Here is a 19,609-nt window from a genome sequence, read left to right as displayed (position 1 = left end):
ATCCATATCCTCATATTTCCAAAGGTTTTATTTCATATATTGTTTGATGTTAAACTCCCCCAGGCTTTGCATCTAGTGTCAGTGTGCAAACTCTCTCTCACTCAAGCGAAACACGACAGCTGAGTATCCAGGACACAGGTGAATGCCACACGTTTCCTGGGCACACTTAAGAACCTCTTTCTTGTCTGGGCTGAGAGAAAAGAAAGGGGCAATGCCAAAGCGAGAGGTACCCCATGCTCCCTCACACACGCACTCAGGGTGCTTTCTGCTTGACAACACTCCTCTGTACCAACACAGTGGTCCAAAATGGAATCCCTTTAATCTTTCATCACACTTTTCAAAAGATGGAGGAGATGTGATGAATTAACTGACTTGAGATATGAGGAGAAAAAGTCTACAAAGAAATACAACACACAGAAGAAAATATGCAATGTTTTACTAGCTGCATACATTTCAACAAACAAGTTGGGGACACAGATTTGGCTATTTATTAAAAATATTTATTACAAGGTTTCTTTTCCTATATTTAAGAGAAAACACATGACTGGAAATATTGAGATGGAAACTGGGTTAAACCAATTCCCACGTCCTTATCAAGTAATTAATCAATAAAGGAAAAGATACGTTGGAACTAAAAATTAGGGAAGCCTATACACAATTTAGATAGGGGTGGGAGAGAAAAATCAAAATGAAGTCAGATTGTTTACATTTTATAGCCTTCAATTCAGCACATAAAACTGTACTATTTAATGTATTTCTCCATGAACTTTTTGTGAAATTCAGATCGAAGCGTATCATTTACAAATCTTTTGTCTTTCTTCTGATCATCTACACCTTTTGCACAGTTCTTGAAGACAACGTCATCATCCCACCTGAAAGAAAAAAAACAGAACAATCTTACAATACCTGTATCAAGAGCCAAAAATATTATGTGAACTACAAAGCTTCCTCATGCTCAACATGCACATCACTTGATGCTGTGATTATACCCAAAAGAACAAGTAATTTTTAAGAGGCAGTTGGCTTGCTTTTTTAACAGGAAGAGTAATTCCTATTTTAGAATACACACAGCATTCTTGTTATTCTTCCAGTATAAGAAACTTTGAGTTAAAAAAGCAGAAGTTGCATAAATATTCAATGTTTTCAGGTCTAAAACAAAGCGGCAGCACTTGGTACTACCCTGATTAGTATTAGGTCTCAAGGATAACTGGGCAAGTCACTATAATTAGATTATGAGTTTTAAGGATTTTATATATACTCTGTAACCATTTAACAAGGTAGGACAAAAGAAGGAATTATTAGGGTATAATAATTAAGGCTCATATGTTGGCCCACATCTACATTAACCACAAGGCAAGAGCAGCTGAAGAGCTTAGGGCAGAACGCTAGTTAAGATTCTCTTGGTTGGCTTTCATAATGTATAAACTTAAAAAAAAAAAAAAAAACAGGCAGCCCAGGATGGGCTTAAATACATGTTTTAGAGAAAATAAAGACTACTATTTCAAAATATCATCTAGCATATACAACACAAACTCATATGTGCAATATATGAGTTCTCATAAATATGTATCATATGAAAGGCTACACAATGTGTGTGAGTGTGGATGTATGCATGTCAGAGGAAACTGCACGTGGAAAATCAGCAAAGAACATGGGCATCTTTGAAAAGTGTTTTAAGTCATCACTGGTGCAGTGCAGAGAAACGTAAAAAGCTGAGCAGAGCTAGGTCAAACGTGATCTGCATATTAAGAGATGTTTCAACCTCCAAACATTTCTGTCTGTACCAAACAAGGAAGAACCACCATATAGTTTAATACAACCAAAAAACTACACATACAACTTGTATTTTATATATAATCTGTACTGTATACATATATATAAAATCTCCAACTTATTTACTGTACAATACCTTCTTTTAACTTTGAAGTTGGCCTGAGGCTGGGATGGGCCAGTGAGATTAAGAAGAGGGTTTCCACTCAGAATGTTTTCCATACGAATCCTTTCTTCTTCAGCTTTTTGTTCTTGTTCCTGTCAACAATATGGGAAGATTCATAAGTAAAAGGTTCATTTACTTATATTAACTCTGGTGTCAATCTTATTATCGTAACTCATATTTTAAAAGACTGTTAGGATTTTTAGAGGGAGATGGGATAAGCATCAATATAGCATTGTTTTTGTTTTAAAAAAATATACCAAAAAAGTCCTACTGAAATAATTTGGCACTTCCATTATAAATATTTCATGTTTGTTATTCATTAGTCTCTTTCTGACTTTGAAATTCTTGAGTTGCATATTTATTTAAACATTTTCTTTCTTGAATTACATACAAAATTACATAATTGCTTAGAGTATATCAGTAAACATTCTAATCATTTAGGAACATGTTTAAACATCAAAAAGACACATGAGGCAAAGCAATTTATCTCAATTTCTAAAGAAGGGTTAATATAGCAGACTATAAATAATCTTTTGACTCAGTAACAATGTAAACTAGCATCTCTAGGACTTGTGACAAGTTATTATTAACCAAGAACAATTTCCTATTATTTCTTTTAGAGTTACTGGTTGACTGCCACACATAGCACTGGGGAAAAAAGGTGCCAACTCTTTCCATACTCAAGTACCAGGTACACTGTTTCATGACCATAGGTATATAAGATGGACAGCCTGTGGTTTACTCAAATTCAACCATCTTGTTTTGTAAATAAATTTTACTGGAACAGTTTATTTATGTTTCCTATGGCTGCTTATCCTACAATCAGCTGAGTTGAAAAGTTGCAACAGAGGCTATGTGGTCTGCAAGCCTAATACAGTTATTATCTAGTCTCTTGCCTGGAAAATCCCATGGACGGAGGAGCCTGGTGGGCTGCCATCCATGGGGTCGTGAAGAGTTGGACACAACTGAGCGACTTCACTTTCACTTTTCACTTTCATGCACTGGAGAAGGAAATGGCAACCCACTCCAGTGTTCTTGCCTGGAGAATCCCAGGGACGGGGTAGCCTGGGGGGCTGCCGTCTACGGGGTGGCACAGAGTTGGACACGACTGAAGCTACTTAGCAGTAGCAGCAGCAGTCCCTTATAGAAAGTTTCCCAGCCCCTAACATAGGCTGACTGGTCTGAAATGTTTTGAAACACCTCAGCCACTAGAGGTGCCACTAGAAAGCGAGACAGGGAAAAGTCAGCCACTAGAAAGCAAGACAGGGAAATAGGTACAAAACTGTCATCTGACTCCAAAAAACACCAACACGTTTGTACAAAGAAATCAGATGCATCTTACAAAATTGCCAAGAATTTCTGTCTGAAATGTTTATGCTCCAAATGCATTTAATTGTCTCTTTCTGTATCCACAGCTGTTAGGAAGGCCAAAAGAATCTGGAATAGAATAACTGCCCTCTTGTGGTGTGCAGATGTAGGAATGGTCCGACACTTCTACTGGAGTTTTGCTATCCCCTACCAAATTTTGACACGAATTGTATCTTTAATGTTTTTATTCTTCCAATCTGAATTCTAGCTGTCTTCAAGGCCTATCCCCAATTCTACTTCTTTTCTCAATTCTTCCCTTCTGACCCACATGAATTCTACCTCCCTAAGTTCCAAGCATTAACCTACATCAGTCTTTTTCCTTTTTTCAAACAGAACAATTCTTGGTTCAAATAAAATCTTACTCAGAAGCCCACTTAATAAAAAAAAATTTGCTCTATTCTGGTTGAAAGTGGAGGCAGATAGATCTACTTGAGGGTCTTACAGTGTGCCAAATTCAACATGTTCCAAATATAACTCATCATTTCTTTTCTCTCCACTGAAGCATGCCCATCTTCTGTGTTCCCTGAATTAGTGCATGGCACTCACACAGACCCAGGAACTGTTATAGCTAATTGGTCACTCTTCTTTGGTCAATTTTATCTCCCTGATAGTTAACGTCTCTCAAATTCAACTCCTAGCATGCAAGAGTCTCGTCACAGGATATGAGGATTATTGAAACAGCCCTCTAACCAGTTCTTCCTTGCATCCTCCACACTTTGGCCAGAGTAATCTTTCTAAAATGCACCCCCAACCTTACCATCTCCTGCTGAAATCGACTAATTCTGCATATTCTTTGGAACAGAATTCAAACTCCTTTAGCATTGGTCTAGAAATGGTCAGTGCACTCACTTACTCTTGCCTCCTAAGTTTTCTCTCTTACTGTTACTACTATGGGTAATACTACTATTGTTACTACTATGGGTAATTATGTAATAAAGGTACATAGGACCATGGATCCTATTTATCTGTCTCTGAGTTAGACACTCTTTCCTTCCAAATGGAGAGACTGTGGGGACTCAGAAAAGCTAGGTTACATAAAATTTATTGACAGCCTCAGCAAGTACCTGAAAAGAAGGCTGGGGCAGAAGACAAGGACAGAGGTAAAGATGGCTTCATTATATCTGTGGGTTCTTCCTAGGTAATGACTATAGCTAGTCATCTTTGATTCTTCTGACACTTGATAGACATTGACTAAATGTCTGTTGAACAAATAAATGAGTGAAGAATAACTTAATGATTAGGCCTAAAGCATGTTTGAACCATTTCAAAAGAATTTTTAACGTAACTAGGAGACTTAGGCTGTCACTGAATTTACCAGATTTATAGACCTACAGGTGCGGTAATATCTAGACCTGGCAAGGATGATTTCTAATATAAGGTGCTACTACTTAAAAACATTTCCATTATAGTTTATGTGAGAAGACGTAAAAACATTTAATATGTTGGTTTTACCTTCCTGGCCTGCTCTTCAGCTCTTTCTTTTTTGATTTTTTCCAACTCTGCAAGAAGAGCTGCAGTATCGTCATCATCACTCTCCTCTTCAAAATCTTCATCTTCATCTTCCTCCTAAAAAAGAATGGTGAGGTTAGACATAAGGCATAAGTTGTATGTTTTCCATAAAAATGGCACTTCTCGAATCTTTGGAGCAGGAATTTTCCCTGGGAAAGACAAATGTAGCAAAATACAATTAGAATCAGCAACCAAACAAAAAGTAAAATAAAACCTCACAAGTAGCTTATGACTACTTACTAAAATGTATTTTAAAATGCTTTTTAGACATTATAGCAGCAAATAGTATCTTTCAGATTTACATGAACAAGTAAGAATTTATATATGAAAATATTTGTAAAACTAGAAAAAGAACATTTTACACTGATACACACTAACTACATACTTTGAGGATCAAAATAGTTTTATATTGCTCAAAACAACTAGGAGATAAGGATAATTCAAAGTACAAGAAAGGGTGTTAAATTCTCAGAGTAAAATAATTTCAAATGCATAATCATTAAATCTCACTTAAAACTGAGTTTCTTATATGAATTACTATGCTAATTTTTAATTCAGTCTATCAATTCTAGAATTACTAACATATATGCTTAATTAGATGCTACCCTTGAAGACTTTTCCCTGTACATAGAAAACTGCAAACTTAGTAGGACCTAAATTTGAATGTTAATGAAAGTGCCAATCCTTAAAAGCCTTCCACTTAGATCACATGTCTCTCTAAACACAGAGGGAGCAATTATGCCCACTGAACATGTGGAAGGGGCATCACTGGTTGAGAATACGGAAAGGTCCCTACGTTCACTGGAGGGGATGCTATTGATGAAGAGCCCAGTCTGAAGAGGTAGAGCTATCCAATTCCCATGGTTTAATACCAGGAATTATTTCTTAGGGAAGCACACCTTTCTGGCTCTCCAGAGATCAAACTTGAAATGTGATTAATAAGATAATGCTTTCTTTGTTTTAAAATAGACTATAAAGTTTAGCACTCAAGTCAGAGCTGTAACTGAATAACAGTACGTAAATACAAATACAAATTGCTTCTTAGAGCTAAATGAATAAAAAAGTATTTCAGAAAAATGGTAAGTAAATTACTACATGGAGGTAAGAGGAAGAAGTAAACATACATCTGTTAGTGGATCGTCTGCATCAAGGTTGGCAGCAGGAATCTGGTCCAATCGAGGCTTCTTTGACACTGAAGAGGAGGTTGTATGTTCTGGGAGAAAACAAACATTAGTTAACTCACTGAATCAAATCCTGCATTTCTTGTAACATTTTAGGGACTTGTGGGCACAAAGAGCTTAGGTCTTAAACATGACAGTAGGGACTATAACAGTGGCAGGCAAATAAGTCCTTGACAGATACCTGCTGAATGAGTTAACAAAAGTATTGATTTTATTATGGGAACTGTAGCCTCAGGAAACTTAGGATATAGTTTACACATGCTAGAAATAAAAATGGAAGAATTTCATAGACAGAAACCATGGGGCCTTAAAAAGTCTGGCTGCTGTAAATAGTCAAAAACTCCTTAATCTGAATTGAAATAACAGTTGCTAAATATCCCCTAGCTCTTTCTAAAACAGAGGCATAATAAGATGAAATTGGTATCAACTTCATTATCATCTGTAATCCAATCCAATATAATCTAATCCAATCAATCCAATCCAATCTTATCTTTCAAGAAACTGCTATAGCTCTCACCCCACATTTAAAACCAAACAAACAAAAATAATAATCCATTCCTATTACCACATGAAAGAAAAACTACTGTCAACATAATGTTATGAGAGAGATGTCTAAGGTAGTACTGGTACCTCGGGTTGGCCGATCTCTGTTTTTTTCTCTTGCAGCAGCTCTCTCTCTCTCCTCCAACTCTCTCCTGAAGTCACGGTTTCGAACTTCTTCAGGGGCATCCTGAGTGGTCTGTCTAAAGTAGAAACAAGACAAGGCAAAGTTACTTCTAAAAAACACACGGCTGTAGTAATGGAAGACAATTCAAGAAACACAACTTCATCCTGAGTCCTAAAGCAGAAAACTCCACTAGGGGATCAACAAAATCATTAGTCTAATCCAAAAGTTACTAAGAGGCATCCTGTGATGTCTAAAACCTCACACTAAATCAACATACTTTTAAGAACCTCAAACTAAATCAACAACCTTTAAGAACCTCAAACTAAATCAACATACTTTCCCATAGTAAGGCAGCAGGTTGATCAAAACACTTATACTTTTTGTTAGTATGCTAACTCAGGGCTTGTTACAGCAACACTTTTAATCTCATACTGATTAGTATTGATAGTGCTTGCTCCTCCTGACAGAATGTATTATTAGTCATTGTTCAATCTACATATAGAAATTCCTGGTTAAACTGGAATTTCTGCTTGAGGAATATCTGGTAGCACTTTAAAATCATGGAGCATAATTTTGGGTGTCTGAAACACTACTACATTCTACTCCTATGAAAACAGATAACTTGAGTGATAACAACCCCAACATGCTACCTCATGACCACATCATTTAACAGATTTGGTCTTGCTTGTGAAAAAACTAAAAGGCTTCATTACCTATATTTTATCTTTGTATGCGAGGGTAGGTCTCTGCTTGAATACTGCTTTGAGAGTTGGCTCAAATCACCCTCACCTTTTCCTCTTCCACCTCTTGCAGGTTCAAAAGTTGGCCGAGCTGCTGTTGTCATCTTTTATGCTTTGAAGAAAAACACTGTTAAGTTATTTTCAATATGACAAACTCTCATTTTGAAAAGCATTAATCTATAGCCATCCTTGTGAAATAATTTCCCTAGCTCATTCCCTCAAACATCTGTGACCCCTGGCAAGCCATCAAGTTTAAGTTTCTGTCATCTGTGAAATGGGGATATTCCTCAAAAGGTTATTAAATCAGGAGACTTGACATATCAAAACCTTTATAAAATACAGTACAGCCATGTCTGAATTTAAAACATCTCCACTCAACCTCACGCCACCAGACTCCTTACTCCCATTTCATCTAAACCTCACACAGCAGAACAGGCTAACAACTACAAAAGCAAAGACATCTTAAAAAAAAAAAATCACTGACAAAGTTACTGAGTGTTCTAGTCAAAAAAGTATGTTAAACTTCAATGACAGTTACATAGGCAAATATCTCCAACAATCTTTTGTTGATCAAATTTCCTCCAGTAGCAGCCAACATAATATAAATTAGATCTTTTCCAAGTTACAATTTAAGAAATGCTGGAAACACAAGAGCCCACCCTCAAAGGACTCTAATAACCAAAAATTAGGGACCCATTTGTGGTTACTGAAACATCCTCAAGCGTCAGAGAAGCAAGTGTCAGGGAAAAACTGGGGGAAATGATATACTTCTCTAGATTTTCCGGGAAAAAAAAGGGAGAGGGATGTATCCAGAGAGACAGAAACAGGGCTGCAGGTCTCTGGGGAGCATCGCCGCCTCCCCCCAAAACAGTCATCCCTGGGGCGGGGAGTTCACCTCCGGGCTATCACAGGGAACTCGCTGACTCTTCACCCCTATCCCAGGGGGCGAGGGGCGGCCCTCTGCAGAGATGCCTTGGCGCTGCGCTCTCGGGAGCCGATCGGAGACCAGGGACACGCTCGCTAGGCGCGGAGCCCCACCACCAGTTCGCAGCGCCGCCGCCTCCTCCGCATTTACAGGCTCTCTGACTCCGCCCCCAGCTTCCCCTTCCGGCCCCACCGACAGTCGGCTCTCCGGTCTGCAGCTCCTGGGCCTCCGCGGCCTAAACCCGGTTAGCTGACTCCGCCCCCAGCTGCCCCTTCCGGCCCCGCCCACAGGCCGCTTTCGCCGTCAGGCCCCTGTGGGGACCGCTCGGTCAGCACTGGATTCTCTGCCTCCGCCCCCAAGTACCCCTTTCCGGCCCCACCCACACTCGACTTTCCTCGTCTGGCGCCTCCAGGGCCCGCACCGAGTTCTCTGCCTCCGCCGCCAACTGCCCCTTACGGTCCAACCCACAGTCTGCTTTCCTCTTGCCGCTCACTTTGGCCGAACTCCAACGCCGCTACCTCCGGAGATCATACAGACGCCATCTTGACTCTCCGCTCCCAGAAACCTCTGCACCCGCGGCCAAAAAAAAAAAAAAAACAAAACCCAAGACCCGGAAGCAAACCCCAAGCTCGTCAGGCGCCCGCGGAGGCAAGGACCAGTCAGCGGAGACCAAGGTGGAAGTCGAAGTGACGACGCAAGGGGCGGGGCTTAAACGGCCCAGGGGGCGGGCATTTGAAATCAGTGCTTTAGAGTAGACCCTGAACGTTGTTTTGTAGCTTCGAGAGTCCATTAATGTGTCTTAAGTCTTTTCCTTTTCCGACCCCCTCCCAGATTCCTTCATTCCGGTACTGCGTAAACGAAGAGCCCCGAGTAGCCGACACCAAGTCCCCGGCTAGCGAGAGAGCATAGAAAAGGATTACACCATACTGTTTAAATCCAACGGCTCCTGCTTCCTTTCTCCTGAGCTAGACCCAACAAGCCTAGAGAGTTGAGCTACGGAAAGTAGTATTTGCATTTAATTGGATATGAAGAAAGAACAAATATGTACGGGGGCAACCACGATCTTTATAAAGGTACCATTCCTGCAAAAATATTAGTCTTCACAACGAAGGTTGTATTCGTAACGTTCGTTAAAATTTTTACTTTTTATAAAAGCCTAAGTTCTAGTGGGAGGGGAGGTGTCACTATCGAGATTCATTTATATACTAACCGACATTGAACGTTTAGAACGGTGGCCCAACTGCCGGGATCCCTAGATGCGGTTACTATTGTAAGATGGCTACTCATGAGTTAGTGGAAGTTTTTATAAGGTAACGAACAGGAAAATTAAAAAATCACCAATCGTCCTAACTCCTTCCCCCACCAAAAGCCCTCTGGGAGCATGGATTTTGTTTGCGTTTCCAGTTCAACTTGGTATCTAATCACATAATCCTTGGCCACAGTAGATGCTCAGTAGATATTTGTTGAACAAATGAAAATTCAACTCCCCCCACCTTAGTTTCAAATGTAAAGAGCTCATAACATCGAACAGAAAAAAGCTTTCCCCACCAACGCCCCCAGAACTCCTTGAACGTTAAATGAAACAAAGCATAGAAAAAGTCCCTTCCCTCATAAAATTCAAATTGCTAATCTTGATTTTTCTTACCAAAGGTATTAATTACTCTCCTAATCTGCCACATCTCAGTAAAGGACACTACTACCATCAGGCTAGTTACTCAAACTAGAATCCCAGCGCTCCTCTTAAATCCCTTTCCCTTCACTTTTCTCATCTAGTTTACTTGCAAGTCTTCCCAATTCTACTTTCAGCATATACCCCAAATTTCATTCCACTGCCTTAGTCCAAGCCGGCATCATTTTCTACCTGGATTGTAATTGTCCCCTAATGATCTTGCTCCCACTTTTCTCCCACAGTTAACTTTGCCTATAAAAGTGAGAGTGATCTTTTAAAATCGTGAACCAAGTAGTGTTACTCTCCTGAATAAAAATTCACTGCACTTAGAATAAAAATCAAATTTCTTAATGTGACCTGACCTGAGTTCTTAGGGTTTGGTTCCTACCTGCCTCCCTGGCTTCACTTCGGATCATCATCCTACACACTAAGCTCTAGCCGCAGGCAGCCCTGCATGTCTGTTTCACAAACTAGATTTCTTTGCACCAGCGTTTCTCTGTCATGTGTGCGTCAGCATTACCGTTCTTCAAGTCTCAACTCAAAGACGACCTCCTCAGGTTTCTCGACATCTACTTTTACACCCCCATCCCTCCAGTACACAAATAGCATCACATCACCCTATGTTATTTTATCATAGTACTAAACACTTCCGAATTTATTGTTTCATTGTTTATTTCCTTTTTTCTTGTCTGAGAGGCTGCATAGCAAAGTCATTAAGAGAAAGGAACCTATAGCCAGCCTGTTTTGGTTCTGAAATCCAGATCTGCCCTTTCCTAACTATAACTTCAGGCAAGATATTTACCCTTTCTGTGCCCTCAGTTTCCTCATGTATTAAATGGGAATAATTCTAGTTTCCACCTCATGATGTTACAAGAATTAAGTGAATTAATACTAGTGCTTAAAATTCTCAGCAAACAATATTTGCTAAACAAATGTTAATTATTATTATTAATATTTTTATTATTATTGTCTATCTTCCTGTATTAGAACATAAGTTCCAGGAAAGCAGAAAGCTTGTCTCTTGTTCACTGGTGTATCCTCTGCATATAGAACAGTGCTTGGCACATAATAGGTGCTGAGTAAGTATCTGTTGAATGAATGAATGATTAACGCACTATGAAGTGGAGGAATGACATAAATGGCAAGGTGGTGACACAAATCTAGAAAACACTCCTGGTTTTTTATTAATATATTCCAACTTATCAGCCCCGAGTCAGTCACCTGGATTCATTTGTCTCCCATTCAACCACATAATCTTTTGGTCGCCAACCATGATTATATAACCACCCCTGTAGTTTCATTAACACCAACTTACAATATAATTAGCCCACAAAATTAAAAGCTTTAGTTTAAATTGTCTGAAAGTATTAATAAGGAAAAGAAACTTTAAAAGTTTGCTTAAATAATTTTAAAGTATTAGTGAAAAGCCAAAACTCTATAAAGTTTTTTTATTGAAATGACTTGAAAATATTAGATAAAGTAAGATTAACTTAAAAACCTAATTCACCCATTCAGCTGGCAAAAAGCATACATAGCCAAGAATCCTCATTTTGAACCCATTTCCACAAAAATTTAGGTGAGTCCTTTATTCTACCCAGCAATCCTCTTACACTCTCCTAATTGCTTATTTTCCCACTCTGCAAGATTATAATTTGCCACATTCCCCTTTCTTCAAATCTACACGACTATTCCACCCATCTCTCCCTTATTTTGTTTCCCAGGAATGGATAATCATCTGACTTCCCTGAGGAAATAGAAGCTCTTTTTCTCAGAGGACTTCTCATCTCTCCCCAGCAGATGTACTGAGCTGCTTTTGACTGTGTCCTTACATTGAGCTTTCCATGTATTAGAAGAGGTGAACACACTGTTAGGGAACCCTAATCCTCTCCCTTGTGCTCTGGGTCCAGATCCCTGCAGCCTTCCCTAAAACTGCCTGGCACCAGTAGGTGCACATAAATATTTTCCAAATGAATGAATGAGTGAATGCATGAGAGAGTGAGTGAACAAGTCTTAACAGGAAAAAAAATCACATTTTGCTGCAAAAAATTATTACCTTAATCTTTATATGTCCTTATACTTCAAAGGAGAAAAAAGTAATTTTTATTCTGCTAGTCTGAAATCCAAGTTTAAAGTGAAGATACACCAAGACCCAAAAAGATGTTCTTTTTAGGAAAGAATCTCTAAATGAAAAATCAAGTGATTAACAGGCTCTATAAGTACTATCAGAATTTTAATTCAATCAGCCCACCTCTAATTGGATCACAGATCTAATTCAATCAAACTTCCCTTCTTTTCCTCAATTCTAGTAAACCCTCTCATTTACAAAGTTACCAGCCCACAAAGTGTGAACTTTTGCTTGAAAATGAAGGGAAAAAACCTAGCGGTCACAAGTTAGAAATCACATTTCAAAAATAAAAATATCAATGTAATAATATCAAAAATTTTTAAAATCACATTTAAAAAATAAAGTAATATAAATAATCTGAAAATGACTGATTTTATAAAAAGTTATTGCTCTAACCTGTTTGGAAAAGTGAAAAGAATAGAAAAATAAGCTTACTTTCTATCAACAAAATCCTGTTTTTAAATGCAGATGCTTTGGATACCAGAGAGATGCTTTCCCAGCAGTAACCTCAAGATGAAATTTGCTGATGATCCAGACTAGATTACTGGACCATATTATAGTTGAATCACCTCTTACTGAATCTGAGCACTTTGCTGCTTCACTAGCTAGCCAGTCTGTTATTAATTAAACAATTAAAAACAAACATTAAGAAACAGTCAAACAACTAAAATATAGAAAATAAAGGCTAGAAAAAGATATGCCAGGCAAATTCTAAGCAACAATAATAGCTTTATGTAGCAATATTAATTATAAAAAGTATTCTTTAGCATTAAGACAGACACGTACATGGACAGCATATTGCATCACAGATATCTAAGATATTAACAAATTAACATTGATACACAAGATTGTAGAATGTACGCTTATTGCATTTATATATGCATATGTATTTATATCTTGCATTTATATTTAAGATATTAACAAATTAACATTGATACACAGAAGAGTGTGTAGAATGTATGCTTATTGCATTTATATATGCATATGTATTTATATATTGCATTTATATTTATATATAAAATCCTTTAACCAAAAAAAAGAATATACATTCTTTTTGATAAACAATGAATATGTACAAAATTTAATCAAGTATAAAGTCCCTGAATAAATTTGAATAAATGCCTATGTATTATCTTTAAATGATAGTATTTAATCTTGCCAGTTTTTTAACTTTATGTAAATGAATCATATATGTTCTTTGGTGTTTTGTTCCTTAATGTCTATTATGTGTAGCTGTGATATATAGAATTTCACTGCATAAAAGTGCATCCTATAACTTATTTTAATGGTTATGTTTTCAGTGTATTATAAATAATGCCACCTTGAACATTCTTGGAAATGTGCAGAGCTGTATGTGTATACTTTTCATATATATATAATCCCATCACCAAGATAAGAATTCTCCTTGTCCCATAATCCCACTTGATACTGTACACTTGATATTGTCTAGCTTTTCAATTTTAGCTCATCTGGTGAATGCATAGTGATATCTTACTGGGGTCTTAATTTGCATTTCCTTGAGGACTAATTACGTTTCATATGTTTATTGTTCATTTGGATTTCTTTTGAGGTGTCTCTTCAGTCTGTTGAAATGTTTTTTTCTTATTGATTTTTGTGAGTTCTTAATACTTTGGGCAACAGTTCTCTGTCACTTATTTGTGTTGTACATAAATTTTTCATTCTTTTTCACAAGGAGCTTTATGTAGCAATATTATCAAAAGCATTCCTTAAGTAGTGTAGCATTAAGAAGGACACAAAGATAGGCATCTTACTGCATCACAGAAATCCAGTAGAAAATTAACTCCAAATTAACAACATTGATACACAGAAACAATATGTGTATAGACATTTATGTGTATTACATTTGGCTTTTTGGTATATTTTAACATATAAAAATTAATACCAGGGCAGTTCAATTTATTAAATTTTTTTTCCTTTTTGTTTAGTGGTATTTCTTTGTTAAAAAATTCTTCTCTACTTTGAGATTACATTGATATTCCCAGATATTATCTTCTGAAAATTTTATACTTGGGCCTTTCATAGTTCTACCAGGAATTCATTTTTGTATATGGTATAATAGAAGAGTCTTAGAATTTGATAAAGCAAGTCTTCTCACCTTGTCCTTCTTTTATGAGCGCTTTGCTGTTCTCTGCCTTTTGCACTTTAAACTTTAAGTTGTCTTATTCTACGAAAATACTTTTGGGATTTTGATTGGGATAATGTTGGATCTGTAGATAAGTTTAAAACCTGATGTTTACAAAATTGAGTCTTCAAATCTATTATCAGGTTATGTCTTTTCCATTTATTTAAGTCTTCTTTAAGTTCCCTTAAGTAAATCTATATTATCTTCATAGAAGTCTTGCAAATTTTTGTTAGCTTTAGCCTTAGATACTGTTTAATTTTTAATGCTATTGTAAATACCATCTTTCTTAAATTTTAGTTGTCTAATTGTTAGTTGCTGGTATATATAAAGATAATTGTTTTTATATTATTGCTGTTTTAAATTCAGAGACTGTTCTAAGCTCTTTTATTAAGATAGTTCATTCATAGATCTTTTGGAGTTTTTATATACACAGTCATTTCTAGGAATAACAACAGCTTTGTTTCTCCCCCTCCCCCCTTCCCTTTTTTTCCTTGCTTTCTTACATCCCATATGACATCCAGGACATACTGAATAAAAGAGGTGGTCACAGGCATCCTTGTCTTTTTCCTGCTTTGAAACAGAAAACTTTGAACTTCTAATTACTGAGTGTGATGTTTACTGAAGGTTTGGGGTAGATGCACTTTATTCAGTTAGAAATTTCCCTACAATTTATAGTTTGCTAAATGAATGGCAGATTTTATCAAATACTTCTCTGCACCTAATAAGATTATTTTTTAATCTTAGTGTGTGTTATTATATTAATTTAAGTATCAACTAACCTTTCATTCCTGGAATCAACCCATCTTGGTCATGATGAATATATTGTAGGGATCCGTTTACTCAGTTTGTATTTAGGACTTTTGCATCTATGCTCATCAGTGAGATTAGCCTTTTATTTTCCTTTCTCATAATGTCCTTGTTGGAGACCTGTACATACAGTTTGTATCATAAGATTTGTTGGGAAATAGTCCTTTTCTATTCTTCAGGAAAATTTGTCTAAGATTGGAATTACTTCTTCTTTGAATATTTGGTAAAAGTTGCTGGTGTAGCCATTTAGAGTATAGAGTTTTCTTTGGGAAAAGAGTTTTGATTACTGCTTCAGTTTCCTTGCTGGTTATGGATATACTCAGTATTCTGTTGCTTTTTGTGTCAATTTTGCTATTTATATTTTTATAGGAATTTTTTCCATCTGAATTTTAAAATATGTTGGCTTAAAGTTGTTTTTACTGTCTTTATTTTCTTTTTTATGTCTGCAGCATCTATAGAGATGACTTCTTTGTCTTTCCTAATATTCATTATTTGTGCCTTCTGTTTCTGGTCTTTACCGTTTTCACCAGGGGTTTGTTGTTTTTATTAGACTTTTCAGAAAAAAACTAGCATTGGTTTTGTTCATCATCTTTATATTGGTTTTCTCTTTCATCAATTTCTGGTCTTATTTTTACTATTTCCTTTGTTCTACTTTCTTTGCTATACTTCTGACTTTCTGCAGTGGATGCTGAGTTCATTTAATTTTCCAGTCTTTTTTCTTTTCTTATAGTGAAGTCGCTCAATCGTGAAGTCGCTCAATCGTGTCCAACTCTTTGCGACCCCATGGACTGTAGCCTACCAGGCTCCTCTGTCCATGGGATTTTCCAGGCAATAGTCCTGGAGTGGATTGCCATTTCCTTCTCCAGGGGATCTTCCCAACCCAGGGATCGAACCCAGGTCTCCCGCATTGTAGACAGACGCTTTACTGTCTGAGCCACCAAGCCTATAAATCTTCCTTTTAATACTGTTCTCTAGTATCCCTGTAGGTTTTAAATGTAGGATATTCATTTCTTTAGGATTTCATTTACTTTAAAGTATTTTCTAATTTTATTTTTATTTCTTTATGATTATAAGTTTTATTTAGAAATGTATTTTTAATTTTACAAAATATAGAGCTTTTGCTATCATTTTAATATTTTTAACTTTATTGTTTTGTAGTCAGAGGACACGTTCTGCCTACTCTAACGTTTGTTAAAACTTGTTTTATGGACAGAGTTTTATAGTCAATTTTGCAAAATTTCCATAGTACTCAAAAAAATCATATTCTGCAATTTGGAAGACAATATAGATCCCTACCTCCAACAACAATGTTCTTTCTAAATGGTTGAAACAAATAAATATGAAAAAGAGGAACTAAAATAAACTCTTTGTTACTCCAAAATAAGTGAATACTTTAACAAGATATAAGGGAACAAACCATAATGGAAAATAGTAATAAATTAGGCTACATTTAAATTTTGAAATCACCTGAAAAATACACCATAAACAGATTGAAATGGAGGTGGTGCCTAGGATAAGATATTTCAAATCATACAATAGACATAGAATTAGTATCTCAAACATTTAAAACATTTAAAGAACTTTTACAAATCATTAAAGGAAAACACTGAAAAATGGCCAAAGGATATAATGTAATTGTCAAAACCCACAAAAAGTCAATAAATCAATGAAAAAGCATGAGTCACACAACACTAATATTAACAAAAATATAAAGGTGATAAATTAATTTGCCAGTCCAATCACAAACAAGTAAAAATTTGACATATCAAATATATCTGGGGATACAGAGAAATAAACTCTCCTACTCTGCTAGTGACTGTGTTAATTAGGAAAATCCACAGGTAAGCAACTTGACATTGCCTAATAAACTACAAAGTATAGTTTTTATATCATTAATAAATAAGACCAAAATATGTAAACTAAATAAATTCTCACATATAATTACTGAGACACTTGTAAATAAGATTTTTAATGCAGCATTGTTTATAATAAAAAACAGTAATCTGAATATTCATCAATAAAGAAATGCATTAAAAAATTTTTTATGACAGACTGTATGTGTACATCGATGAATGCATCTTGAAGCTGTTAATGTTGAATTTAAAAATTACAAAAATTAGTATATTTGGTATAAAATCATTTATGCAAAATAAAAGCAAACCCACAAAACAATACTGTATATGTGGATACACAACAGACACACACATGTGCATGTGTGCTCAGTTGCTCAGCCACGTTCAACTCTTTGTGATCCCACGGACTGTAGCCTGCCAGTCCATGGATTGTCCATGGACAGTCTCCTTTGTCCATGGGATTATTCCAGCAGGAATACTGAAGTGGGCAGCCATTTCCGACTTCAGGGAATCTTCCTGACCCAGGGATCATTACTGCATCTCCTGCATTGGCGGGTGGATTCTTTACCACTGAACCACCTGGACACACACATACAAGACATCCACAGATAGAAAATGCACCAAATTCATGATAGCTGTTGTTTTGAGGTTGGGGAGGAGAAGGAGATTAGGATTTGGGATTTATATCTGAAAAGGATTTCCACTTCATCTGAAATATTTATTCTATTTAAAAGTGCTTGAACCAGGAAGAAGACCCTGTAGGATGTCTGTTCAACATTACACTGGAGATTCTAGTCAAGGCAGTTAGGAAAGAAAAAAATAAAAGGTATCCAAGTTGAAAGAAAGAAAACTATCTTTATTGACAGATAAGCTTGATTTTATATAGAGAAAATCTTCAGTCAGTTCAGTTCAGTTCAGTTCACTCACTCAGTCGGGTCTAACTCTTTGTGACCCCATGGACTGCAGCATGCCAGGCCTCCCTGTCCATCACCAACTCTGGCAGTTCACTCAAACTCATGTCCATTGAGTCGGTGATGCCATCCAGCCATCTCATCCTCTGTTGTCCCCTTCTCCTCCTGCCCCCAATCCCTCCCAGCATCAGAGTCTTTTCCAATGAGTCAACTTTTCGCATGAGGTGGCCAAAGTACTGGAGTTTCAGGTTTAGCATCACTTCCTTCCAAAGAAATCCCAGGGCTGATCTCCTTCAGAATGGACTGGTTGGATCTCTTTGCAGTCCAAGGGACTCTCAAGAGTCTTCTCCAACACCACAGTTCAAAAGCATCAATTCTTCGGCACTCAGCCTTCTTCACAGTCCAACTCTCACATCCATACATGACCACAGGAAAAACCATAGCCTTGACTAGACAGACCTTTGTTGGCAAAGTAATGTCTCTGCTTTTGAATATGCTATCTAGGTTGGTCATAACTTTTTTCCTAAGGAGAGTAAGCATCTTTTAATTTCATGGCTGCAGTCACCATCTGCAGTGATTTTGGAGCCCAAAAAAGTAAAGTCTGACACTGTTTCCACTGTTTCCCCATCTATTTCCCATGAAGTGTTGGGACCAGATGCCATGATCTTTGTTTTCTGAATGTTGAGCTTTAAGCCAACTTTTTCAATCTTCAGTCTTAGGAAATGATTAAACTACTACAACAAATAAGTTCAAGTTTGCACGATACACAAGATGCTGCTGCTACTGCTGCTGCTGACGCTGCTGCTAACGCTGCTGCCAAGTCGCTCCAGTTGTGTCCAACTCTGTGCGACCCCATATGGCAGCCCACCAGGCTCCGCCGTCGCTGGGATTCTCCAGGCAAGAACACTGGACTGGGTTGCCATTTCCTTCTCCAGTGCATGAAAGTGAAAGTGAAGTCGGTCAGTCGTGTCCCACTCTTAGCGACCCCAAGGACTGCAGCCCACCAGGCTCCTCCATCCATGGGATTTTCCAGGCAAGAGTACTGGAGTGGGGTGCCATTGCCTTCTCCAGATACACAAGATAAATATACATAAATCAGTTGATTTCTATACATCAGCAAGATCTGAAAATTTAAGAAAACATTAACATCATCAAAAAGAATAAAATGTTTAAGAATAAATTCAGCAAAAAAGATATGAGACTTCTACACTGGAAACTATAAACCATTGTTAAAGAAGATCTAAATAAATGGCAAAACATTCCATATTCATTGATCAGAAATGTTAAGATGTCAGTACTCCCCCAATTGTTCTATGGGTCCAGTGCATTCCCTATTGAAATTCCTGCTGGCTTTTTTCCCCCAGGAGAAAAAGTTTATCCTGAAAAAGGGATATAAGTACTAAAGACCCAAAATAGCCAAAACAGTCTTGAAAAATAATAAAAAATTTGGAGAACTCATACTTCCCCATTTCAAAACTTCACTGCAAAGTTTCAATTATCAAGCCATTGGTATAGGGACAGCTAGATATCGTTTAATGACTAACTGTAAACTTGAATAGAATCAACAAAACTTTCAAGACATTTTCAACAGTGAAAGAATAATCTTTTCAATGCATGTTGCTGGAATAATGGATATCCTTAAACAAAAGTCTGAATCTGGATCCGTACCTCACACCATATTTGGAGAAGGAAATGGCAATCCTCTCCAGTACTCTTGCCTGGAAAATCCCATGGATGGAGGAACCTGGTAGGCTACAGTCCATGGGGTCGCAAAG

General features: G+C 37.0%; 1 protein-coding gene across 3 annotated transcripts; it reads right to left on the bottom strand.

Moving 5' to 3' along the window:
• Nucleotides 1–422: 422 nt before the first annotated feature.
• Nucleotides 423–8,916, bottom strand: CWC15 (CWC15 spliceosome associated protein homolog). 3 transcript variants are annotated; one of them, XM_052652872.1, is made up of 7 exons: nucleotides 8,820–8,916; nucleotides 7,375–7,513; nucleotides 6,625–6,737; nucleotides 5,938–6,026; nucleotides 4,757–4,870; nucleotides 1,910–2,028; nucleotides 423–872 (listed from the first exon to the last, which is right to left on the bottom strand). In XM_052652872.1, exons 2-7 carry the CDS (start codon nucleotides 7,503–7,505, stop codon nucleotides 743–745), a joined length of 696 nt encoding a protein of 231 aa, XP_052508832.1. In that variant the 5' UTR covers nucleotides 7,506–7,513; nucleotides 8,820–8,916; the 3' UTR covers nucleotides 423–742. The 3 variants fall into 3 exon arrangements, with proteins under 3 accessions (XP_052508832.1, XP_052508833.1, XP_052508831.1); XM_052652873.1 differs by having other exon boundaries at nucleotides 8,748–8,891; XM_052652871.1 differs by lacking the exon at nucleotides 8,820–8,916 and adding an exon at nucleotides 8,297–8,500.
• Nucleotides 8,917–19,609: the final 10,693 nt, after the last annotated feature.

This window comes from Budorcas taxicolor, chromosome 15 (genome assembly GCF_023091745.1).
Source record: "Budorcas taxicolor isolate Tak-1 chromosome 15, Takin1.1, whole genome shotgun sequence".
NCBI classification, from domain to species: domain Eukaryota; kingdom Metazoa; phylum Chordata; class Mammalia; order Artiodactyla; family Bovidae; genus Budorcas; species Budorcas taxicolor.
Note: the sequence above shows the minus strand (reverse complement) of the source record. Positions and strands in the feature narration are given on the sequence as shown.

Bases quoted from the DNA above. Each gene is read 5' to 3' on its own strand.
- CWC15 (XM_052652872.1), bottom strand. From the start codon at position 7,505: ATGACAACAGCAGCTCGGCCAACTTTTGAACCTGCAAGAGGTGGAAGA. The intron at 6,738-7,374 runs GTAATGAAGCCT...TTTCTACTTTAG, and splicing joins CATACAAAGATAAAATATAG to ACAGACCACTCAGGATGCCC. The intron at 873-1,909 runs GTATTGTACAGT...TTTTTCTTTCAG, and splicing joins AACTTCAAAGTTAAAAGAAG to GTGGGATGATGACGTTGTCT.